Raw genomic sequence first — 26,395 nt, 5'->3', positions numbered from 1 at the left:
GTTGCAGAATCTGTTTCAGGATTCATCACACAACTCCAAGATGTTACTTGTACGTTAGCAAAAAAAAAAGGAAGGCAAAGGGACCAGACCGGTTAAGATTTTCGAGAGAATTAGAGGGACAGAGCCATGAATAGTTTGGGGTTCCAATGGTGAAAAGAAGACAAAAGGAACAGCATCCGAGACAATTTTAAAATTATAACAATTCAATACAACGTGTTTTATGGGATGCAAGAGCTTCGGGCTTCCAAATTTTGTTCAACTCAACACGAAGTCTTTCTTGTTCCAAGTGAAAAAAATAAAGCAGTTACAGCTAGCGAATCTTGCCTGCCCCGCACTAGAATTACACAATAAACTAAGAACTTTCAACATAGATCATTATTACTTGTGAAACAGTACAGGTACATTAAAACTTAATATACAATATCCCAGTTTTAGCCACTATTTGTTCTAATAAAATAAACAAGGCTAGTTAAGATCAGTATGGAGATCTACTCCCTCTTTCAGTACTTTGCTAATCTATATGTAGATAAGGAAACATAAAATGGTTTTAAAATTATTCCGAAAATTCCTTCCATAGCTAGCTAACCCCAAAAACATTTGTCTGGGCCATGCGATCACGTGCAGAGTGATTAGGATTTAACATCAAGAAGATTAATATGACTTTGCATCATGATTAATCTGATCTAGTCAAGTAAGACACGTAGAAACGAGGCTCTATTCTTTAATGATTAATGAAAAGGTTATAAAGACAAGCTTGACCTCTCGAAATAAAGTGTAACACCTATGCATGTATTTCTTGGATGCTAGAATCATGCCCTGCATTATTCTCATCGCTCTGTCTAATTCCAATGAAAAAAAAATTCAAATCAAAAGCACCGAAGTGACTGTGATTGAGATTGATTAGGAGGTGCAAATTTGTTGCGAATTTATTACCTTTCTTGAATTGGGGAAATTGGAGAAATTGGCAGTGCCTGTGTTGAAAATTGAGACCAATTGAAATGGCTTTGTTGTGCATGATCTGCTTCTTAATTGCCGCGACATCAGTGGCTTTTTACCTAGGCTTTAGGAATCTGAATCAAAAGGCTGCCTGTGTATGCATTATAAAGGATCATGGAGCAAAAGTGAATGAAAAACATTTTTTCTCTCGGGTCCAGAACAAAGTTATGGTAAAGGACTGGACCGCAAAAGTTATATTGCTCCATGCCTTTATATATTTACTCCTTTTTCAATTTCAAAATAAATTATAGTTTACATCTAAGATAAACTTCTTTTCAGCTCCCCGATTCTAAAAGCAAATGCTTGTAATTTAAGAAAGTTTGTTTTAGTTTCTGTGTCAATCGTTGATAGAGATTTCACTAACATGGTTGGTAGAATAATTTACGAAACCATTTATTCTAATTTTACATTTATTTACATTATTAAAAACATCTTACTTTTAGTGTTTTCGTTTTTTTTTATTATTCAGTCTAATTAATTTTGGACAATTTGGGTTAAAGTAGAGGAATTAAAATAATTACTGGATTTAAAAGTTCTTTTTTTCTAGATCTAGTTATTCATGTGGTTTTCATAGTTGCAAAAATGTTGTCTTGTAATTCTTAGATTTAAAACTTTTCGTTTTGTTCCATGTAAATTTAAGGAATGTAATGAGTAGTTTTACTACAGGATGCATATTAATGTCACATCAAACTATGTCCTCCACCGCTAATCACAATGAGTTTTCTCAACAAGGGGTTTTTAGGGTAGGAAAAATCGGTGCACTATAAAGAGTATAAAGTTACAAACATAATACCTAAGACCGTCAATAACTTTTCTTTTTTTTAATAATTTTTTAACAATAAATTATATATCATTATTTTATTAGTATGTATATTTAAAATAAATTAATATAAGTTACCACGTTGTCAAAATATTATAAAAAAATATTATTAAAAAAACCTTTTCCAAGACCTAACACATAAAGTGCAACACATTAATATTCATACTGCATCAGTACACATCAACGTCGTGTTTGTGTTCCTTAACGCCGGTAAGTTATTTTTAACAAAGATACTAGACAAAATTTGAAGTATTAGGATAACGAAATACTTTTACAGGTGTGGATTGAAGAATAACCTTAATTTTAAATTGAACCACAAAAATATACTCAGTAGCCGTTAAAAACATATTTAAGTTTTTTAATTTGTAAAAGTTATTTATTAAAAATATAGTTTTAATTAATAATGAAGTTTAATAAGTCATGTTTACCGTTTTGTTATACTTATTTCATCAATTCTATTACTCGAGTTATGTATTTTACCGTTAAAACTTTCAATTTTCGTAAATTTTACATATTTTTTAAATTTATAAGAGAGAGGCACCATGTGATAAAGGAAAGTCCTTTAAGAAACAAAACAAAGTCAAAAGGACATCCACAAAATGATGTTGTTTTAGTTATTTAAAGAAATTGTGACACGTCGAATAAAAGATTCGAAATCAAGAACTTCAATAGTAAAAACTGTGAAAAGAGTATTGAAGATAAAAATTATGAAATAATGTTAGTTAAGTAAAAAAAAAAATATTATATTAAATTTAGTAGCTATCACGGTCAAGATAAATAAAAAAAAATTGCAATATATATAGTACTGGTAGAATATTATAGAGGAAGTTTTGATTTTAAAATTGTATTCATTAAACATTTGTTAATCTTAGGAGAGAATCCTTGTACAAAAACTTGTGGAATGAATGCTGGTTTAGTAAAAATAAAATTAAGAAGCGAAAAAGCTTGAAAACAAAATGAGGAAAATGAAATGTTGGCTGAAATTGACCTTATAGCACATTAAGCACTTGATACCTGGAGAATAGGCTTGCAAAGAATGGCAAGAAGTAGCGAAATGGTTAAGTGATTAATGACATATTGGTGTTGTTAGCATAAACACATGGGAAGGTAGAATTTGCAATGCATAGTACATGAAAACGTATGTGGTTACTTGTCACTTTCTTGAGGGCTGAAACAATGCATCGTTTGGTTATTGGATTGCTGCTGCTACAATTATTATTTATTATTGGATGTATAGGTTTGGTCATTCTCTTGGAGAAAAGGCATGTTGTTTCCTGTTGGATGGTAATGGCAGGGGACCATTGTGTTAGATAGGATAATAATGCTTTCTCTTGCTGCCACCGTTTCATAGCTTCACTCTTCACTCTCCATTATACATACAGATAGTGGATCACAAACGTTAGGCAAACATCATCAAAAAGTAAAACAAAACAAATGTTGTGGAGATTAATACAGAATACATCAATTCTTAAATAATATCCTTAAGATCCTCACTGATAAGAAACGAGATATAATTATGTTATTATCATTGTTTGTATAGATTAATTAACAGGAAGTGGTGTGGTTGAGAGTAAATTTGGGTGGAAGAAAAGGGTAAAAATGAGATGGAAAGTAATAATTGTAGTAGCGCAGGCAGAAGAAGACAAGGAAGAAAACATAGGGTTTTGTTTTGCTACCTTCTCCTTCGTCTTCTCTCTTGCTGTGTCAGTCAGCGATGTTTGACCACCTTTATACAATCCAACAAAATTATTACTGTTTAATAATTACCTACTACTGTTCCACAGTTTTATTTCCTTTTTGAAATTTTGTGTTGTTGCATTAACATTGCATGTCTAATTGTAAGGTGTGTGTTTGGTAAACTCATTTCGGGTAATGATGTCTGGTTTTATTATCTTGATGCTCACACTCTGTCTCTGCCGGTGGGTCCTCTACTCCAATTCATGCATCACATCAATACCACAAATTTCTTGCAAACCAATGCACCCTATCGTTTTCTCAACTTTTTCCCTCATCATATCTTTTTTGAAAAATATTCTCGAATTAGAGAGTACCAATTTTACTCTTCCAAAACAAATCTATCTACTGTAGCTGCCATAAGAGTTTGATATTTGGAGCCCATTATTTTTAACTGGTATTTTGATACTCCATTCTAGAAACTTCATCCTAATTTAGGTCCGCGATACCGAATTCCCAAAAGACTTTTTTAGTTTTCCTTGGAAAGAAGAGAAAATTTTAAAATATATGAAATAAGAAATTAAAACCAAAACTAAAGTAAATCATTTTAAATAATTAATTAAAAATATTTAGATTCAATTTTAATTAGTACGGGAGAGAAAAAAACAAATTTAAGGATGAATAATGTTTTTTGTAATATAATTTGAAATTAATTTTTCATTATATATATATATATATATATATATATATATATATATTGAGTTTTTGAATTAAAAAAAAATATAGTGATTTAAATACTAACAAGTTTGAAACAAAAGTTTATTAATTTAACAATTTTTGTTGTTATGTATGATACTTAATTTTTTTTTCGGATGTTGTAATAAAAATTAGGAGTTTATTTTTATAAAATGTTTGATAATATATTAAAAAGGTAAGATTGTTTAAAGTAATTATTAAATAAAACATTTGGAGTTACAAATTTGATGATAAAAAATAAAAATAATAATAATAATAATAATAATATCTCTAAAGTTAAAATTAAAATTTTAAAATATTAAATTCACAAATAATTCATGATTCGAATGGGCTAGTTTTCTCAATATAAAATGTGTTTTATATATTTATTAAGCAAAACTGTGTATTAATATTTTAAAAAAATAATATAAAGAAAACATAAATACTTATGAGGATTTTAAAAGGAAAATTTAAATATTGAGCGATAATTAATTGAGATTTAATTTATTTGATAAGTAAGGCGGAATAAGAAAAGAGACTGACAAAACCTAATCTATTATACTATAAAAACAATTTAATAAATTTATCTTATTATTCATTTTAATTTATTAATGTTTTAAAAAATTAATTTATTAGTCATTTGATATTTTTACTTTTTTATTCATATTTGTTTTGATGTCACATGACTTAAATTTATTTTACTTTTTTATATATTTATTTTATTTTTTAATATATTTTTTATTTGTATTTATTTCTATTAGCATAAAATTTATTTTATCTTTTTATCTATTTATTTTATTTTTAAATTAATTTGTCTATACTTTTTTTTTGTTTTTTATTTTATCCTTTTATTCCTTTTAATTAATTGGTCATATAATAAATTATTAAAGAATAATTTATATTTAAAGTATAATTTTTTTATACTATCTTTTTTTCATTTTATCCTTTTATTATTTAATTATTTGGTTATTAATAAAATCAAATTTAGAAACATATATTTTCATTCTAAAAATTATAATTAATAATTAACCGGTCATTAATAAAATTAAATTTAGAAACATGTATTTTATTTTTATTTCTTAAAAAATATTACTTTATAAAATAGTGTATATATATTTAAAGTATATATATAAAATATGTATATTTATATATTTAAAGTATAAAATACTTTGCTAACTTAAAAAAGTATTCCAAATTTTAGTTGACAAAAATACCCTATTAATAAAAAAATACATATTTTAAATAGAGGGACATTTTAATAATTTTTATTTTTAATTTAAAATAAAAAAATAAAAATTATTCAAATATTCTTAACCTTAAAATTTAGAATTCATAATATATGAGAGTATTTATCAAGTAAAATTTGGTATATTTTAAAAAGGTTACGTAAGTTAGCAAACCCATATATATATATATATATATATATATATATGTATACATACATATATATATGTATACATACATATATATATGTATACATACATATATATATGTATACATACATATATATATGTATACATACATATATATATGTATACATACATATATATACATATATATATATATATGTATGTATATATATATATATATATATATATATATATATATATATATATGTATATATATATATATGGGATTTGTTAACTTATGTAACCTAAAGTTATCAAATTTTAGTTGACAAAAAAATCTCTATTCATAAAAAAAGAAATACTTTAAACATATGGGTATTTTAATAATTTTTATTTTTAATTTTAAAAAAATTGAAATTATTCAAATACATTTAACCTTAAAACTTAGAATCCAGAATATATGAGGATATTTTTGTCAATTAAAATTTGGTACATTTTAAGAGGATACATAAATTAGAAAAGTATATATATATATATATATATATATATATATATATATATATATATATATATATATATATATAAAGTCATTTTGCCATTTATTCATTTAATTTGCATTTAAATTGATTTATCGTAAAAATAAAAATATATTTTAACTATAACATCTCAAAAATATAGTATTCAACTATATAGGAGCTATCACATGTTTAGTGAAATAAAACAGTTGACAAATCAGAAATTAAAAGTTTAATTCTTAGTTATATAAAACATAACTATAAAATATAACTTTATACGTGCCAAAAGTAACAAAACTATATACGTATAGCTAATCTATAGAAAACTAGGCATATGACGTCCCTCCATCTAATGTTTGCTCTATAGTCACATCATCACCTTTTGCTCACACCCACCACATAATTATAGCCAAGTCAAGAACAAAGAAACATACCAACAAAACACAAACAAAAGGGTAAACTAATGATACAAAATTATTCATAATATACTTAAACATTCCATATATGCATCATATAACATATAGCACAAACCAAACATCTTAACATGATAAGACCTAGACTAGACTATCTAGATTTAGTATGAATGTTGAACTATGGTAGTTTATGCACTTGTAGTATAATACAACTAAGTCAATCCAAGCTACCACAAAAAGTTAGTCATTTATATTGTCTTTGACCAAGATAAAACTTCTAAACAAGAACTTCCTACTACTCTCACCACATGTATCATCTCTCTCTACTTGAGAATGGATGATAATTAGAGTATTAGGATAAACTATAATACTTAATTTCATACATTCATACACTCAACACTTGATAACCAACATTAAGAAATTCCTCCTTGAAACTCTTTTCCACAACATTTCATTCACATAAGTAAACTCATATAAACATAATAAACAATCACATGAAAATTGTTTCAAAGTATCAAAAAACATTGCAACAAACCTCATGAACCAACATAAAACATCATACAACAAAGACCAGAAAAGGACATTCAACGCTAGGAAGGGGTGCTCAGGCACCAAAGTCCACTGGAAAGAGGTGCCTAAGGGGCACTCAACGTCATTCTTCTCGGTAGAAGGGTGTTTAGGGGGCGCTTAGCGCCAAACCTTACGCAAAAAAGGCGCCTAAAGGACGCTCAGATGGCGCCCAACACGACACTAGAAACTCATATGCTTCAAAATTGACCTTGGACACTATCTATCCAAGTTTAAATCATTCATAGGCCCTTTTAGACATTGTGAAACATCTCAAAACGTATTTGTAGCTCATAATAGCTACCCTAACTCATTTTTACCGCTCTAAAATGCCCAAACTTCACTTTTACCTCCTCCAATACCAAATTATGCCAACTAACAACATGAACAAGTCATGATATACTAGATGATACAACCCAAAACTTTAGTTTCCTCACATCCTTCCTCCTTCAAGTTTTCACTCTTCAAAACTCCTTAAATGAACAAAAAATAATGCAAAAACAACATTAATACTTGACCATTGTCTTCAATGCCAGAATTCTCCAATCTCAAGGTCTCAACTAGTCTAAAATAACCTTGAACAACATCAGAAACTTAGTTTTCACCTATCAACATTCCCTTTTATGTTTAGAAATGACTTATAAACTAGTCCAACCACTTCTCCTCAATACTATAATAGATTTGACATCGTTTCACATCTCAGCAACAACATTCAAAACCATATTCAATTCTAAATCAAATCAACAATGCATACATACATCATTCAATCAATAATAAACATTTTAAAACACTTCAAAATTAATAACAACCATTTTAACAAAGTATAACAACATGCATCAATTTCACAAACTATTAAACATCCTTTCATACTCAAACACTAAATTATCAAATTATAACACTAGCTTCCATTACCTCACAAGGGATTGTCAAGCTTTAGGACCACACACTCGTTGCTTCACTCGCAAGACACTCTAGAAATGCCTACGAAACACCAAATTGGAAACGGAATAAGTCCTTAGGACCTCAAATTATCAAAGAGTCGAGAAAGGAACACAATTGATACATGCGAAAGAGTTTCCCTAAGCATGATCACAAACGGAGAATTAAAGAAAAAATGATAAAAACTTACTTGCTCTAGAACAAAATCTGATCGGTAGAGAATGAAGATAACTCAGTTGTCATCTCCTAGGAACTTTCTGATCGTCAAATAGAAGATCGAGGAATAAGATAACTTATAGAGAAGTGACAGGAAGCTAGGAGTAAATGTTTTAGAGAGATGATTTGTGTTTTAAGTAATGAGTCAAGTTAAGAAATTCTATTTATATTATTGAATTATTTTAAAATAAAATATTCGGTCTCATTATTTTAAAACACCTTATTGGGGATGACAACGGGTCGGGTCGAGCACGAATAATGGCTATATGTTACCCAACCCACAAAAAAAAATCAATCTGATACCTGCGTAAATATTCTTTTAAAAAATACTTGCGAATATTTTAAAACTTGTGGGTACCCTCAAATATTTTAAAATATATATTTTATAAATTTTTAAAATAAAATTTAAATAAAATTACAAAAAAATTATAAATTATAATATAAATTAAATATAAATTAAAATTTAATTTTAATAAAATTTAACCTAATAAAATATAAACTAATTTTAATTTTAATTAAATTTAATTTAATAAAATATTAAAAAAATACTTATTTTTATGTTTTTAGAGTAGTGGATATCCGTGAGTACGGATAGTATAATAGTGCTCTTGACCCGTTTATAAGCAGGTATTAAAATACTTGTTACCCGCAACCACGTGTAATAAATATTTGCGGATACCAACTATTCCGAATTTTATCCCCGAATACCCGTGAATTATTTTACCATCTCTAGTTCTTACATTAATTATATCATTTAATATCTAATAAATTATTATTTTAGTTCTTAAATAAAATTATTAATTTCTCAAATTTAACATTTTTATATCAATATGTAAAATTTAAATTATGTATAAAATGTAAATTATGTATAAAATGTAAATTATGTATAAAATGTAAATTATATTATTAATCGATTTAATCTATGATATACATTCCTAAAAAATATTTTAAAATTTTTTTAATTTTTAAAATAAATAAATAAATACTTCGTGTCCATAAATACATTTTAGTCATCATTAGATACTTTTATTTTATTTATTATTAAAGAATAAATTATATTTAAAATAATTAACTCCTTTGTTCTATATTTTTTTATTATTAATTTTATTTATTTATAATTCCTAATTATCTGATAATTTAAATATTATTAAATAATAATTTATAATAAAATATTAATTATTTTCTATTCTATTTTTTTTTCATTTTTCATTTTATCTTTTATGGTTTTTAATTACTTTTATGATTTCTAATTACTTGATTGATCATTTAATAAAGGTAAATTTAAAAAAATATATTTTAATTTTATTTTTTAAAACAACATTGTTTAAAAAATAATATTTATTTATTTATAAATAAGAAAACAACATACTAGCAAATTTACCATATTACTCATCTTATTTTGTTGACAAGTATTTCAAACGTTAGATTTTTAGTCATTTGACATTTTTAATTTCTTTTTTATTTATGTTTATTTTGCTGAAACATATACACGGAAGTTATTTTACTTTTTTATCAATTCATTTTATTTTTTAAATTTCTTTTTATTTATATTTATTTTGTTATTATATCTGCATAAAATGTATAAAGATAAAAAGTATAAGGAAAGAGAGAATTGTAGAAATAGTAGTTTAATATTGATTTGGATCAAAAGATCCTAAATCTAGTTGTTAATATTTCTAAAGAAGATTAACTAATCACTTATAAATTACCACAATTTATAATCACAAAATAAAATTTAGGCTAGAAAGCACCTCTCTTTAATATACAAGATGAACAACAACTCCTTTAGAACAAAAAGAATGAACAATACCTCATTTGACACACAAATGATGAACATTTTTTCTAACAAAAACAGCATAACTCAATAACTCAAGACACACTCAATGAGACTTTTCTCACATTGGGTTTTTCAAAGTCCTATTTTTGCTAACATAGAGAGTTTTTTAGGAGTCTCATCTTTAAACTTATAAGTGAAAAATTATTTCGTAATTATATATATATATATATATATATATATATATATATATATATATATATATATATATATATATACACTCTTATTTTGGAAATTATATCAAAAAATTGAAGAGTTTATTCATAACTACCAATGATAATCAATTATCATAAGTGGTAATTGATTATTCCATAAACTATTTCAAAAATTATTTTTTCACTATCATAATCGATTATTCTATAAGCTTTTAGGAAAATCTAAATTTAACTGGGATAATCAGTTATCATTAGTAATAATTAATTATGTTTAAACCCTTTAGTTGTCCCTATTTATGTGGGTTTTTCCCAGTTTGATCCCCTTCTTATTAGAATCCCCAGTTAAGTCCTTATAAGTGCTAATTTGAATCAATTGAGCCACTGTCATTAAATTTAGTTAACATGTTAAGTTTTTGCACAGGTGAAAGATTGGTGTGTCAAATTTTTAAGTCAACATACACAATAAGTCAATGTTATTGATTTAAATGATTTGAATAAAAAATGACTTGATTGATGCATATTAAACCCTCTGGGGACGAAATTGAAGTTTTTTTTAAAAAATGGGTATAAAGTAAACACATTGCCCTGAAAAGTGGATACCAAAGGACCAATTAAACCATTTTTTTACTACAATCATTGATGACCTACAAATTTGTATTGAATTTAACTTATTTATTATTTTCTTAAATTAATAATTTAATTCTATTAATTAATTTTTTAATTTATTTTACTCATTTATTTTTTATCTATATATATTATGTGGAAATAATATATTGTATTGAATTTTTTTTTTTTATAAATTTTGAGATGTTACAAGCTCAGTGACATAGTATCTCTTAAGTAAACTATTCATTGTTTGAAATGAACACTTGAATGAGTTATAACTTATGGTGGAGCTAAATAGTCTATGACAGATGCTCTTATGAAAGAATTTGTTGACTCTTTATTGGGTGTTTGGACATCACAAGGTCTCTCTCATCGGTTATATGCTCAATGCATATGGTACCAGTCTAACAAGAAAGTCGACGTACCGAAGATAATAAAGTAATCAAACATAATACATTGTCATGAAGTTGTGAAGAAAGTCTTTTGAATGAGGAGTATAACCATGAAGCTAAAGATACAAGACCAAATTACCAGTGTCTAAATGTAATAATAATAATACCACACAATTGTCCAATAATCAAATATTCTATGAAAAAACTAATGCTCTCAAAAATGAGTTGTAAATTGAGTCGGATTAGATTTTAAAAAAATATAATTCTTTTATACGAACTAGTTTTCAACTTGGTTCACTTAGAACTCGACTCATCGTGACCAACCTATCTAATTTAATTTAATTATTTATTATTTTGTGTTTCAATATTATTAATTAACATTTTTTTTATTATATTGTAGAAGGTGATACAGAATAAGATGTTTTAAGAGAGAAAAATATTATAGATTTATTTATTCAAGACTCTAATATTATAAATGCACCAGTGGTACAAAAATTATCAATATTGAAAACGTATTTGTTCGTCTTTTGTACATGTTTTTGGATTGTACTCGGATTATATGATACTTTTTTTATTTATTTTGGATTGTCTTTGGAGTTTAACATCATTTTAGTGTGGCGTTTATTTAGAATTGAATTAAAAAAAATTGTAATTTTTTTATTTTAAAAATAACTTATAATTAAATGAGTCAGTGAACCAATCCATTTAACGCACCAAGCCTTCGTGAATGAGGCTGGGTTTAAATTTTTTCAACTCAATAAATTAATCGAATTGAATTGACTCACTAAATAATTAACTTATAGTGAATTAGACAAGATCAAGTCGAATTACCCATTTTGACAGCTCTAGAAAAAATAAAGGACATGCATGAGAACATTACTCACGTATATAAGAAGGAGTTCTTTTACCATTTGAAATTTGATCCAGTAGCATTCATGATTAGGTCTATAATAGACTCAATGACAAGTAGTAATTCTTGTTTAAGAAATCTGAGTTGAATTAGGTCTATAATAGACTCAATGACAAGTAGTAATTCTTGTTTAAGAAATCTGAGTTGAATCAAGGGAGAAAATTGTGAAGACTATCTCATTGTGGACAATTGAAGTAAATTATCTAATCTCTTTTAATTTTAATCCATCTGCGCAAATTTATGTCAACAAGATCCTTAGCAACTAGTGATTTGCAAGGGTGAAAAAAGAAAAAAGAAAAGGGAAAGAGGAAGATGGTTAAGATTGTAAGTATGTGTGAGTGTTGGAAGGGGATAAAGATGTGGGAGGGTCTGCTGAACATGGCTGAACATTGGCTCAGTCCTCATCCACTCACTCTGCTAAGGGGTCAGTGATCAGTAGCAGTCACACAAACAAACACACAATACAACATGTACACTCACTCACTCACCCTTTAACTCACTTCCCTCTCATTTTCGTTTTCGTTTTCCTTTCCATTTCTCCATTTCTCCATACCAACACAAAATGCGACTCTTCCTTTGTTCTCTCTTCTTCTTCCTCTTCCATTCTCACACACTCCATGCTGCGCGCATCTCAGAATATCGCGCGCTTATCTCTTTTAAAGCGTCTTCCATAACCGACGACCCTACCAATGCTCTCTCCTCCTGGAACACCACCACTCCCTACTGTTCCTGGTTCGGTGTCACGTGCGACTCCCGCCGCCACGTCACCATCCTTAACCTCACCTCCTTGTCCCTCTCCGGCACACTCTACGATGACCTCTCCCACCTCCCTTTCCTCTCCTACCTCTCCCTCGCCGACAACCAGTTCTCCGGCCCAATCCCCTCCTCCTTCTCCGCACTCTCCGCCCTCCGCCATCTCAACCTCTCCAACAACGCCTTCAACGCCACCTTCCCCTCCAACCTCGCCCGCCTCGCCAATCTCCAAGTCCTTGACCTCTACAACAACAATATGACCGGTCCCCTCCCCCTCGCCGTCGCCGCCATGCCCCTCCTCCGCCACCTCCACCTCGGCGGCAACTTTTTCGCCGGCCAGATCCCTCCCGAGTATGGCACCTGGCAGCACCTCCAGTACCTCGCCGTCTCCGGCAACGAGCTCACGGGAAACATCCCTCCGGAGCTTGGAAACCTCACCGCGCTTCGCGAGCTCTACATTGGCTACTACAACGCTTACTCCGGCGGCATCCCGCCGGAAATTGGAAACCTGTCCCAGCTTGTCCGTTTCGATGCCGCGTATTGCGGACTCTCCGGCGATATTCCGGCTGACCTCGGAAGGCTTCAGAATATGGACACGCTCTTTCTTCAGGTGAATGCGCTCTCCGGCTCGCTCACTCCTGAGCTGGGGAACCTGAAGAGTCTCAAGTCGATGGATCTGTCCAACAACGTTCTCTCCGGCGAGGTTCCGGCCAGCTTTGCGGAGCTCAAGAATCTCACTTTGCTGAACCTCTTCCGGAACAAGCTCCACGGTGCGATTCCAGAATTTGTCGGAGAGCTACCGGCGCTGGAGGTTTTGCAGCTATGGGAAAACAACTTCACGGGAAGCATTCCTCAGAGTCTGGGAAGAAATGGAAAACTCACTCTCGTTGATCTTTCTTCGAACAAGTTGACGGGAATGCTTCCTCCTGATATGTGCTACGGGAATCGTCTTCAGACTCTGATAACTCTCGGGAATTATCTGCTCGGTCCCATTCCGGATTCGCTTGGGAAGTGCGAGTCTCTGAATAGGATTCGAATGGGTGAGAACTTTCTTAATGGTTCTATTCCTGTTGGTCTATTTGGGCTTCCCAAACTCACCCAAGTAGAGCTTCAGAACAATCTTCTCACTGGACAGTTTCCTGAGGGTGGTTCCGTTGCTGTTAATCTCGGTCAGATCAGTCTCTCTAATAACAAGCTCTCTGGGCCGTTGCCACCCACCATCGGAAACTTCACCAGCATGCAGAAGCTTCTTCTCGACGGTAACAAGTTTTCGGGTCAAATCCCTTCGCAGATAGGCAGGCTGCAGCAGCTCTCCAAGATTGATTTTAGCCATAATCAGTTTTCGGGCCCCATTGCTCCCGAGTTAAGCAGGTGCAAGCTTTTGACTTTCATTGACCTCAGCCGCAATGAGCTCTCTGGTGAGATTCCAAATCAGATAACTGCAATGCGGATATTGAATTATCTGAACCTTTCAAGAAACCATTTAGTTGGCTCAATTCCAGGCTCCATAGCTTCTATGCAAAGTTTAACATCTGTTGATTTTTCCTACAACAATCTCTCTGGTTTGGTTCCTGGAACCGGGCAGTTCGGCTACTTTAACTACACCTCTTTCCTAGGGAACACTGAACTCTGTGGTCCTTATTTGGGTCCTTGTAAAGACGGGGTTGCCAATGGCCCTCGTCAACCTCATGTTAAAGGTCCTCTCTCTTCTTCGTTGAAGCTTCTGTTAGTTATAGGGTTGCTTGTGTGCTCCATCGCATTTGCTGTTGCGGCAATAATCAAAGCTCGGGCTTTGAAAAAGGCTAGTGAAGCTCGTGCGTGGAAATTAACTGCGTTCCAGCGTTTGGACTTCACTGCTGATGATGTTCTGGACTGCTTGAAGGAGGACAACATAATAGGAAAAGGAGGTGCAGGCATTGTGTACAAAGGTGCAATGCCGAATGGGGATCAGGTTGCTGTGAAAAGGTTACCTGCCATGAGCAGGGGATCTTCGCATGATCATGGTTTCAATGCTGAGATTCAGACATTGGGGAGGATTCGACACAGACACATTGTTAGACTGTTGGGTTTCTGTTCAAACCACGAGACAAATCTCTTGGTGTATGAGTATATGCCTAATGGAAGTTTGGGTGAGGTTCTTCATGGCAAGAAAGGTGGTCATTTGCATTGGGACACAAGGTATAAGATTGCTGTGGAGGCCGCGAAGGGCCTGTGCTATCTACATCATGACTGTTCGCCACTCATTGTCCATCGAGATGTTAAATCCAACAACATCCTTCTTGATTCTAACTTTGAAGCTCATGTTGCGGACTTTGGGCTCGCTAAGTTCCTGCAAGATTCTGGAACATCTGAATGCATGTCTGCAATTGCCGGTTCGTATGGATACATAGCTCCAGGTAATATTCTGAAATTCAACATAATTGATGATTTATACGTTGAACTAGCGTGACTAACAGCCTTTACTTATATATGGAGTCATTAACGGTCGGAGCTTGTCTCATGTCCCTCAACATCATTGACTTAGGGGCAGAACCGAACTGTATCAACACTGTTGTTTGGTTTAGACGTTTTATGTGCCTAATTAATTAATAAACGCAATATGTTGCCATCCTTGACTCGTTTTCGTTTTCGTCGCACACTAACAACGACCGCTTTCATTTGTCATCTGTTTTATGTTGTATCAAAATACTGTTACTGTTTAAAGCAAACATTAGCCGAGTTGTCGTTTGAGTCTTCGTCGTAGCCCCCATCCTATAATTAGGAAGTCCTGTAGTCATAGATTAGAGATGTTCACAATTGAAAACAGATGGTGATTAACTGGCAACATGTACATCAAAGTAAATAGATAACAAATTCGCATGGTCTCAGGTTTCACTTTATGTTAATTGTTTTCAATTAATGTGGCTGCTTTTTTTGTTCATGGTCACTGATTTAGGTTTGTGATTTTGACTGCAGAGTATGCCTACACGTTAAAAGTTGATGAGAAAAGCGATGTGTACAGCTTTGGAGTTGTTCTTTTGGAGCTTGTAACAGGCAGGAAACCAGTTGGGGAGTTTGGTGATGGTGTGGACATTGTGCAATGGGTGAGGAAAATGACGGATTCAAACAAGGAAGGAGTTCTAAAGGTTCTTGATCCTAGACTTCCATCAGTTCCTCTCCATGAGGTGATGCATGTTTTCTATGTAGCCATGCTATGTGTTGAAGAACAGGCAGTGGAGCGACCTACTATGCGAGAAGTTGTTCAAATTCTCACCGAGCTTCCAAAGCCACCGAGCTCTAAACAGGGGGACTTGACGGAGTCCTCTCTGTCTTCATCAAACAGTTTAGAGTCTCCAACCACGGCATCTAAGGAATCTAAAGATAATCAACGCCCTCCTCAGTCTCCACCACCCGATCTTCTTAGCATTTGAAGGGATATATGTTTGGAATGGGATGTGTTTCATATTTTTCTCTTTTGGGTTGTGATAGCTTATCTAGTTGCGTTCTTCAGTTTTTTTCTTCTTTTTGGGGTTGGGTTTCTGCTAAGGTGTTAAATGTTTGAATATTTCTTTACAGTAATGGCTTGCAATTTGTACATTAGGATTGGTGGGAGTATTGTTATATAAGTTCTGTCTTCATCATGTAGAACTGGAACAGTTGTTCTTCTCGTTTTTTTTTCAGACGAGACGGCCAAATGGTAGAACATTACATATCTAGGCATTGTCAGTTGCACCGGTTTAGCCCTTTATAATCTATCAAATGACCACCTAAACAAAAGAAACCTCTTGTGAGCCTTTGTTTCTTCACATCTGCAGACTGCAGTTATTATTATTGTCACTGTATTTTGTTGTCTATCTTTTCGCTATCTCCAGTGCATGATCGAGTATATTCTGTTTGTATTATTAAAACAAACTTTAAATTTTTACTTTTCTGGGCATACCCATATTTGCAAATCCGCAATAAGGAATTCGTATAGGGTATGTCTTCCAATTTCATGTTTTGTTATCCCTAGGAGTAGTACCTATTCCTCAATTATTTGTATTGTTTCAATTTTCCCTCCCTTTATTGATGGGAGATCTTGTTAGCAATAGTATTTGTTTCGTCTCAGTAATTGTTTACATGGCTATTTTTCATTTTCATGTAGTGAATGGAAGCCATCGTTGTTAATGTGACTGGATTTGGTTCTAATAAATGGGTAGGATGGGGTGTGGTTATTTAGGGTGGCATCTTCCAGTCACAACATTTATGCATATATTGGTTCCAATTATCAAAATTTATGGTACATGTAAAGCCATTTTTTGGTAGGAGATCCTGTGTGAAGGAGTTTTTTTTTTTTTTTTTACTTCTTTTAGTTTTTAGATGTTTGTTCACTTTTCACTTACCGTTCTCTTCATACAGATAGAACTTTTGCCAAAATATCATTTGTATTTAGGGTTAAATATGTTTTTAGTCCCTAAACTATTGGTCGTTTCTGATTTTCGTCCCTCTTTCAAAGTAAGGTATAATTTGGTCCTCATTCTTTTCGAAAACGTTCGTTTTAGTCCTTGAAAACTAACACCGTTTAAAAATTTGGTCCTCATTTCGCAACAAAATGAGGACTAAAACCAAAGTTCCGAGGACTAAAACGAACGTTTCGAAAAGAATGAGGACCAAATTGTACCTTACTTTAAAAGGAGGACGAAAACCAGAAACGAACCAATAGTTTAGGGACTAAAAACATATTTAACCCTTGTATTTATTACTTGTATTGAGTTAAAAATAGCATTTTTATTGACTGGAATATATCACCAAAACGTAAGAAACTCAAATCCTCGTTACAAAACCAAACAATTTAATAATTTCAATTCTTAAAATTTTCACCGTAAAAAGGGGGGAAAACAATTGACCTGGTATAATGTTTGTAGTGGGTGCATGCTTTATAAAATAAAAAACTACTGTAATTTTATTGTTTTGAATAAATTTATTTTTCCAAAATGTTATTCAAAAGATGTATCTGGGTAGGCAACATATTTTGTGGTGCCCGCTATCTCACAGAAGCGACATTGTAATGAGACTGCAACTTCATTGTGTCGCGTTTTAAGGTCACGGTTGTTTGCAGCTGTTAACCATGTTTTTTTAAATGAATTTGAGGATAGAATTTGTCTTTTTTTAAATAAATTTGAGGATAAATTTTTTTTGTCTTTTTTTAAGGAATCTGGAAATGAAAGTAAGTGAATTTAGAATAAACTTTGTGAAAGATTTGATGAATGTAATTAAATAAAAAATATTTTAATAGATAAAATATAATTTTTCTTTTACTCTTTATAGTTATTATTATTTACTTTTTATTATTAATATTATTATCATTTTTATTATTATTATTTAATGATATCATTATTATTATTTATTATATATATACACACACAAAACTCAATGGAAATAGGTTTTTTCATAATTAAAACCGATTCTCACTCAAGCTCAATACATAATAAAAAAATATATATATTTTATCCACTTAAATGACACTGTGAATTTGTTGAATCAAAATTCTGTATGCAGAACTACTCATGGCATGCCAACGCAGAGGAAGTTTTGTGAATTAAAAGTAGAAGGAAAATTAGAAAATGTCCTCAGTTTTGGGTTTTTACCTATTTTTGGATTTTACAATATCTTCTAAAGTAAAGACACCGTAGGCTACCAACTTTCAACGGACAGCCTTATCTGTGCAACCTATCTAACCCGCACTGACACAATTACCTTCTTTGTCTCTTCTCATGCAAAAGGGAGAAAAATAAAATTTGAAAAAACAACACAAAGGTGCAATAATTGAATTATTTTTCAAATTTATAGATTCAATATAAATTAATAAAGAAAGAGAAAAATAAAACCTAATACAGGATACCTATTAGCTATGATTTCTGAATGGATTTGGAATTATTTATTTTAAATTTTATAGCCATTACTGTTTCTGTTGAACGGAACCGGGGAACACTCCTGCTACCTCCGTCCGGAAACACTCCTCCTCCTCTGATCGGTCTTCCTCTCCTGTCCTTCTCTGCGCTCGGTATCAGTATGGATGGGTTGACCTGCAGCAAACACTCCGACGCTCAAGTCAGAATGGGCTCTCGCAAGTCTATAATTATCAAATTGAACAGAGAGTTTACCTTCCCCTTTGACTTCTATTTATACAATTACGAGGAATATTATTCATTAATTTACCTTTTAATGACTTTCAATACTCACTTTAAATGCTCGACAAGGGCCGTTACCTCATTAACCACGCATTCATGAACATTTAACGGCTGTCTGCCCTCTCCTTTACTTGCGCTCACCCGATCGGTTGTTTTATGAAACACCCGACCGGTCGCCTTCCTTCGGTAACAACTCAATCTACAGTTTGCTGTCTACCCTCGATAATGACACACTCTGTGGTCGGTCACTTACTCTCGGTAATACCACAAGCCACGGTCGGTTGCCTACCGACGGTAGTAACACAAGCCCCCCAAGCCCTAGCAAAAGTACTTTTGCGTAGGGTTTTGAAGTGACCTCTGCTCGGCCTTCCCTGCCACTCAGCAAAATTTGGCCCTGTTTTCAGGTGGGAATTGAGACGTCTCGCCTGTAACATTTAGGCGGGAAATGTGAAAAATCAAAACGCCTTCCCGCCCCAAACTGTCAGATCCTTCCGTCACCGAAACGTCACACCTCCTGAACCGTCAGATCCTTCCTAGATTTATGCTAAGAGAACTAAGAATGACCTTTCCAGGCCCTCCTATTGATGAGCTATGCTCTGCCTAAGAGTTTTGTGGGCCCTCCTATTGATGACTTCTCTAGTGTACAAAAATCTTACTCATATCACAACACTTTTGCGAGGGAGATCCTTTGCTTGTTGACGATTGCCACGTCTGCACTACTGGCTCGATGGTCCTTTGTTGAGGACAGAACGTGGAAGAGGCTTCTCGTCGGTTAGCTTCTCATTCAGTGCTTAGTGATCCATCTGGTGTTGGGTGCGTAGGGTTGTGAGCTCCTCGTCTCAATGTTTGCGTTGTTGCTCATTTTGTTAGAGCAACATTTGGATTTGACTTTGAAGTGTTAGATTCCATCTCGTGTGATAATTGAGCTTGACTATGAATGGTGACCATGAAAAGGTCTGGAAAAGTTTTATCGAACCGTATGATGGACGTTAAATGTTTTTACCGGTATTCAAAGTGTGGATCTTGAGGCAAGTCGCAAGATATGAGTGGAATTGAGAAATCCTAATGCATGCTCCTAAGGGCTTGAACACAGGGTGAAGATTCAACTATAAAAGACTTTCTCACACTTAAGTTAGTAAGAAAGTTGAGTTTTTTGAGTAAGAGATAATGAGTATATGAAAGAGAGTGTATTTTCTTTGAAATACCATGTGTATTTATAAGATTTCTAGACCCTATGGTTCATGTGGTAAAAATAGATAGTATAGAAGGAATATAAAATAGTATTAACAAATATAATAACTTATTCTAGAGCTGTCAAAAAGGGTCGCCCGACCCACTACTGGTTGGTCACTTAGTGAGCCAACCCAACCCAACTCATTTATTAGCGAGGCTGAAAAATTTGAACCCGTCCCGACCCACCACGGGTTGGCTCACTTGCTCACTTAATTACAATTTCTTTTAAATAAAAAAATTACAAACTTTCTATAATTCAAATTTAAACAAATTTCACTCTCAACGTGAGTGTTTAATTAATTTTGAAAATAAGAAACTTAAATAATTTTTTCAAGCAAAAAATAATAATAAATATTTTTTTATAAAATTCAAATTAAATTTTAATAAAATAAAATTAGGTAGGTAGGTTGGTAGGTCCCGCATGAAATGAGTTTAAATGAGCCGTGTTGAAATCTGACCCACATAAAAAAAATTACAATTTTTTTAAATTCAACCTGGCCTGAATCCGTGGTGGGCCAGATTTGACACATTTTGACACCTCTACGATAATTAGCAAAAAAAAAATAATAGTAATAATTTGATACCTTACTTGATATACAAAATATTTTGTAAGAATATGTCATCAAAGAATATCATGACATAATCAAACTACCTAGATTCAGTTACTTATACGATTAATACATGAATTTTTATACCAACAAATATATTTCAAAATATCTTCTAAATATTTTGTTAGTAAAAGTGAATAAACCTTTTTCAAATGATATATATATATATATATATATATATATATATATATATATATATATATATATATATATATAATATAAAAGATGCAGAATTTTTATGTATATATGATATTTTAAGCATCATATATGTTATTTTCATTTTAAAAATAAAACAGTTTTTTAAATATTTTTAATACAAAATTCTATTTATTCCTTAAAGAAGTAATTATTTTGAAAAATCTTTATTTTAAAAACACTTATTCTAAGTTTTAAGTTTCAAAACGAAACCAATATTTTAGAAATTGTATAGCACTAACATGACACCGCGTTACTCATTACCAATATGAAACTAATGTGCATTCGTCATTACCAAATTAGATTAGTTGTGTCATGCAAAAGAAACCATAGACGAAAGGTTGGGCACGAGAAGGGACCAAATTTGTTGAAAGAAACTTGAATGTTGTGACACTTCAGAAAATGCCGATAATATATTTTGTTTTCTTCACGTACTTCTGTCCACGATGAGATGATAAAAATTCTAGAAAAGAAGACTACACTAACCGTAATTAGTCAAATAAAATAATATAAAGATAAAGTGACAAATGTATAAATGCGTGAGCATTAAGGACAGTGATAGAATTAGAAAGGACAAACTAAAATTTGTGTAATGGTACAACAACAGAACAATTCATAAATGAGTTACCTAACACAAACCTCAAAACATGCAGTAGACATACTATAGGTATTCTACGGAGAGCTTTTCTGGAATTTTTTAGCTAATGATTTGTTGTTACAGTATACACTGTTTCAATCGTTGGAAATGTGAAGGTATGGTATGATTTGCAAGGGTGAAAAAAGAAAAAAGAAAAGGGAAAGAGGAAGATGGTTAAGATTGTAAGTATGTGTGAGTGTTGGAAGGGGATAAAGATGTGGGAGGGTCTGCTGAACATGGCTGAACATTGGCTCAGTCCTCATCCACTCACTCTGCTAAGGGGTCAGTGATCAGTAGCAGTCACACAAACAAACACACAATACAACATGTACACTCACTCACTCACCCTTTAACTCACTTCCCTCTCATTTTCGTTTTCGTTTTCCTTTCCATTTCTCCATTTCTCCATACCAACACAAAATGCGACTCTTCCTTTGTTCTCTCTTCTTCTTCCTCTTCCATTCTCACACACTCCATGCTGCGCGCATCTCAGAATATCGCGCGCTTATCTCTTTTAAAGCGTCTTCCATAACCGACGACCCTACCAATGCTCTCTCCTCCTGGAACACCACCACTCCCTACTGTTCCTGGTTCGGTGTCACGTGCGACTCCCGCCGCCACGTCACCATCCTTAACCTCACCTCCTTGTCCCTCTCCGGCACACTCTACGATGACCTCTCCCACCTCCCTTTCCTCTCCTACCTCTCCCTCGCCGACAACCAGTTCTCCGGCCCAATCCCCTCCTCCTTCTCCGCACTCTCCGCCCTCCGCCATCTCAACCTCTCCAACAACGCCTTCAACGCCACCTTCCCCTCCAACCTCGCCCGCCTCGCCAATCTCCAAGTCCTTGACCTCTACAACAACAATATGACCGGTCCCCTCCCCCTCGCCGTCGCCGCCATGCCCCTCCTCCGCCACCTCCACCTCGGCGGCAACTTTTTCGCCGGCCAGATCCCTCCCGAGTATGGCACCTGGCAGCACCTCCAGTACCTCGCCGTCTCCGGCAACGAGCTCACGGGAAACATCCCTCCGGAGCTTGGAAACCTCACCGCGCTTCGCGAGCTCTACATTGGCTACTACAACGCTTACTCCGGCGGCATCCCGCCGGAAATTGGAAACCTGTCCCAGCTTGTCCGTTTCGATGCCGCGTATTGCGGACTCTCCGGCGATATTCCGGCTGACCTCGGAAGGCTTCAGAATATGGACACGCTCTTTCTTCAGGTGAATGCGCTCTCCGGCTCGCTCACTCCTGAGCTGGGGAACCTGAAGAGTCTCAAGTCGATGGATCTGTCCAACAACGTTCTCTCCGGCGAGGTTCCGGCCAGCTTTGCGGAGCTCAAGAATCTCACTTTGCTGAACCTCTTCCGGAACAAGCTCCACGGTGCGATTCCAGAATTTGTCGGAGAGCTACCGGCGCTGGAGGTTTTGCAGCTATGGGAAAACAACTTCACGGGAAGCATTCCTCAGAGTCTGGGAAGAAATGGAAAACTCACTCTCGTTGATCTTTCTTCGAACAAGTTGACGGGAATGCTTCCTCCTGATATGTGCTACGGGAATCGTCTTCAGACTCTGATAACTCTCGGGAATTATCTGCTCGGTCCCATTCCGGATTCGCTTGGGAAGTGCGAGTCTCTGAATAGGATTCGAATGGGTGAGAACTTTCTTAATGGTTCTATTCCTGTTGGTCTATTTGGGCTTCCCAAACTCACCCAAGTAGAGCTTCAGAACAATCTTCTCACTGGACAGTTTCCTGAGGGTGGTTCCGTTGCTGTTAATCTCGGTCAGATCAGTCTCTCTAATAACAAGCTCTCTGGGCCGTTGCCACCCACCATCGGAAACTTCACCAGCATGCAGAAGCTTCTTCTCGACGGTAACAAGTTTTCGGGTCAAATCCCTTCGCAGATAGGCAGGCTGCAGCAGCTCTCCAAGATTGATTTTAGCCATAATCAGTTTTCGGGCCCCATTGCTCCCGAGTTAAGCAGGTGCAAGCTTTTGACTTTCATTGACCTCAGCCGCAATGAGCTCTCTGGTGAGATTCCAAATCAGATAACTGCAATGCGGATATTGAATTATCTGAACCTTTCAAGAAACCATTTAGTTGGCTCAATTCCAGGCTCCATAGCTTCTATGCAAAGTTTAACATCTGTTGATTTTTCCTACAACAATCTCTCTGGTTTGGTTCCTGGAACCGGGCAGTTCGGCTACTTTAACTACACCTCTTTCCTAGGGAACACTGAACTCTGTGGTCCTTATTTGGGTCCTTGTAAAGACGGGGTTGCCAATGGCCCTCGTCAACCTCATGTTAAAGGTCCTCTCTCTTCTTCGTTGAAGCTTCTGTTAGTTATAGGGTTGCTTGTGTGCTCCATCGCATTTGCTGTTGCGGCAATAATCAAAGCTCGGGCTTTGAAAAAGGCTAGTGAAGCTCGTGCGTGGAAATTAACTGCGTTCCAGCGTTTGGACTTCACTGCTGATGATGTTCTGGACTGCTTGAAGGAGGACAACATAATAGGAAAAGGAGGTGCAGGCATTGTGTACAAAGGTGCAATGCCGAATGGGGATCAGGTTGCTGTGAAAAGGTTACCTGCCATGAGCAGGGGATCTTCGCATGATCATGGTTTCAATGCTGAGATTCAGACATTGGGGAGGATTCGACACAGACACATTGTTAGACTGTTGGGTTTCTGTTCAAACCACGAGACAAATCTCTTGGTGTATGAGTATATGCCTAATGGAAGTTTGGGTGAGGTTCTTCATGGCAAGAAAGGTGGTCATTTGCATTGGGACACAAGGTATAAGATTGCTGTGGAGGCCGCGAAGGGCCTGTGCTATCTACATCATGACTGTTCGCCACTCATTGTCCATCGAGATGTTAAATCCAACAACATCCTTCTTGATTCTAACTTTGAAGCTCATGTTGCGGACTTTGGGCTCGCTAAGTTCCTGCAAGATTCTGGAACATCTGAATGCATGTCTGCAATTGCCGGTTCGTATGGATACATAGCTCCAGGTAATATTCTGAAATTCAACATAATTGATGATTTATACGTTGAACTAGCGTGACTAACAGCCTTTTTTTCTATATGGAGTCCTTAACGGTCGGAGTTTGTCTCATGTCCCTCAACATCATTGGCTTAGGGGTAGAACCGAACTGTATCAACACTGCTGTTTGTTTTAGACGTTTTATGTGCCTAATTAATTAATAAACGCTATATGTTGCCTTCCTTGACTCGTTTTCGTTTTCGTCGCACACTAATAACGACCGCTTTCATTTGTCCTCTGATTTATGTTGCTTCAAAATATTGTTACTGTTTAAAGCAAACATTAGCCGAGTGTGTCGTTTGAGTCTTCATCGTAGCCCCCACCCTATAATTAGGAAGTCCTGCAGTCATAGATTAATCATAGATTAAAGATTTTCACAATTGAAAACGGATGGTGATTAACTGGCAACATGTACGTCAAACTAAATATATAACACATTCGCATGGCCTTAGCATTCATTTTTTGTTAATTGTTTTCAATTAATGTGGCTGCTTTTTTTGTTCGTGGTCATTGATTTAAGTTTGTGATTTTGACTGCAGAGTATGCCTACACGTTAAAAGTTGATGAGAAAAGCGACGTTTACAGCTTTGGAGTTGTTCTTTTGGAGCTTGTAACAGGCAGGAAACCAGTTGGGGAGTTTGGTGATGGTGTGGACATTGTGCAGTGGGTGAGGAAAATGACGGATTCAAACAAGGAAGGAGTTCTAAAGGTTCTTGATCCTAGACTTCCATCAGTTCCTCTCCATGAGGTGATGCATGTTTTCTATGTAGCCATGCTATGTGTTGAAGAACAGGCAGTGGAGCGACCTACTATGCGAGAAGTTGTTCAAATTCTCACCGAGCTTCCAAAGCCACCGAGCTCTAAACAGGGGGACTTGACGGAGTCCTCTCTGTCATCATCAAACATTTTAGAGTCTCCAACCACGGAATCCAAGGAACCTAAAGATAATCAACGCCCTCCTCAGTCTCCACCACCCGATCTTCTTAGCATTTGAAGGGATATATGTTTGGAATGGGATGTGTTTCATATTTTTCTCTTTTGGGTTGTGATAGCTTATCTAGTTGCGTTCTTCAGTTTTTTTCTTCTTTTTGGGGTTGGGTTTCTGCTAAGGTGTTAAATGTTTGAATATTTCTTTACAGTAATGGTTTGCAATTTGTACATTAGGATCGGTGGGAGTATTTTGTTATATAAATTCTCTGTCTTCATCATGTAGCACTTGTTGTTTTATGGTACGGCCTTTTGCTGTTCTGATCCTGCACCGGGGAACAGTGTAAGCATCGTGAGAAAGTCTTGTTCTTTTATGGGGTACCACTGACAGGAGGGTGAAAGAGACATGCAGTGACACTTGATATTAAAGAAAGAAATGTGTACATGTTTCAAAACAGTATTTATGAAATGATACTGACAAAATAACCAAATAAGCTTTCAAAATTTAGAGTCACACAAAAAACTTTATGGACAGTATCTATTTATGACACAAATAAAATATAAACTTATATTTAGTAGAGAATTGCTTTCTATAAGCCTTCTGTATTTAAGAAATAGAGTACATACACAATGAGATTTTTATATGGGAAAGAATTATTACAATTTACTAAGTAAAAATTGTGATCTTATTACGGTGTTACTTAAAATAAAAAACCGAGTCTTAATTTCTGAT

The 26,395-nt window shown here is 34.0% G+C and overlaps 2 protein-coding genes and 1 long non-coding RNA gene across 3 annotated transcripts; 2 read left to right on the top strand and 1 right to left on the bottom strand.

Annotated features, from left to right (window-relative positions):
• Positions 1-353: 353 nt before the first annotated feature.
• Positions 354-1,169, bottom strand: LOC148206804 (uncharacterized). The gene is made up of 2 exons (XR_015786498.1): positions 934-1,169; positions 354-839 (listed from the first exon to the last, which is right to left on the bottom strand). It is a non-coding gene; the product is annotated as an uncharacterized LOC148206804 (long non-coding RNA).
• Positions 1,170-12,416: 11,247 nt separating this feature from the next.
• Positions 12,417-16,659, top strand: LOC124844178 (uncharacterized). The gene is made up of 2 exons (XM_047321064.2): positions 12,417-15,270; positions 15,830-16,659. Exons 1-2 carry the CDS (start codon positions 12,684-12,686, stop codon positions 16,282-16,284), a joined length of 3,042 nt encoding a protein of 1,013 aa, XP_047177020.2. The 5' UTR covers positions 12,417-12,683; the 3' UTR covers positions 16,285-16,659.
• Positions 16,660-21,728: 5,069 nt separating this feature from the next.
• On the top strand, positions 21,729-25,989 carry LOC124844137 (uncharacterized). The gene is made up of 2 exons (XM_047321020.2): positions 21,729-24,703; positions 25,275-25,989. The coding sequence occupies exons 1-2, from the start codon at positions 22,117-22,119 to the stop codon at positions 25,727-25,729; spliced, it is 3,042 nt and encodes a 1,013-aa protein (XP_047176976.2). The 5' UTR covers positions 21,729-22,116; the 3' UTR covers positions 25,730-25,989.
• Positions 25,990-26,395: the final 406 nt, after the last annotated feature.

Source organism: Vigna umbellata, chromosome 1, assembly GCF_029865625.1.
Source record: "Vigna umbellata cultivar VRB3 chromosome 1, Vumbellata_1.0, whole genome shotgun sequence".
NCBI lineage: Eukaryota > Viridiplantae > Streptophyta > Magnoliopsida > Fabales > Fabaceae > Vigna > Vigna umbellata.
This window is presented reverse-complemented; position numbering and strand designations above follow the sequence as displayed.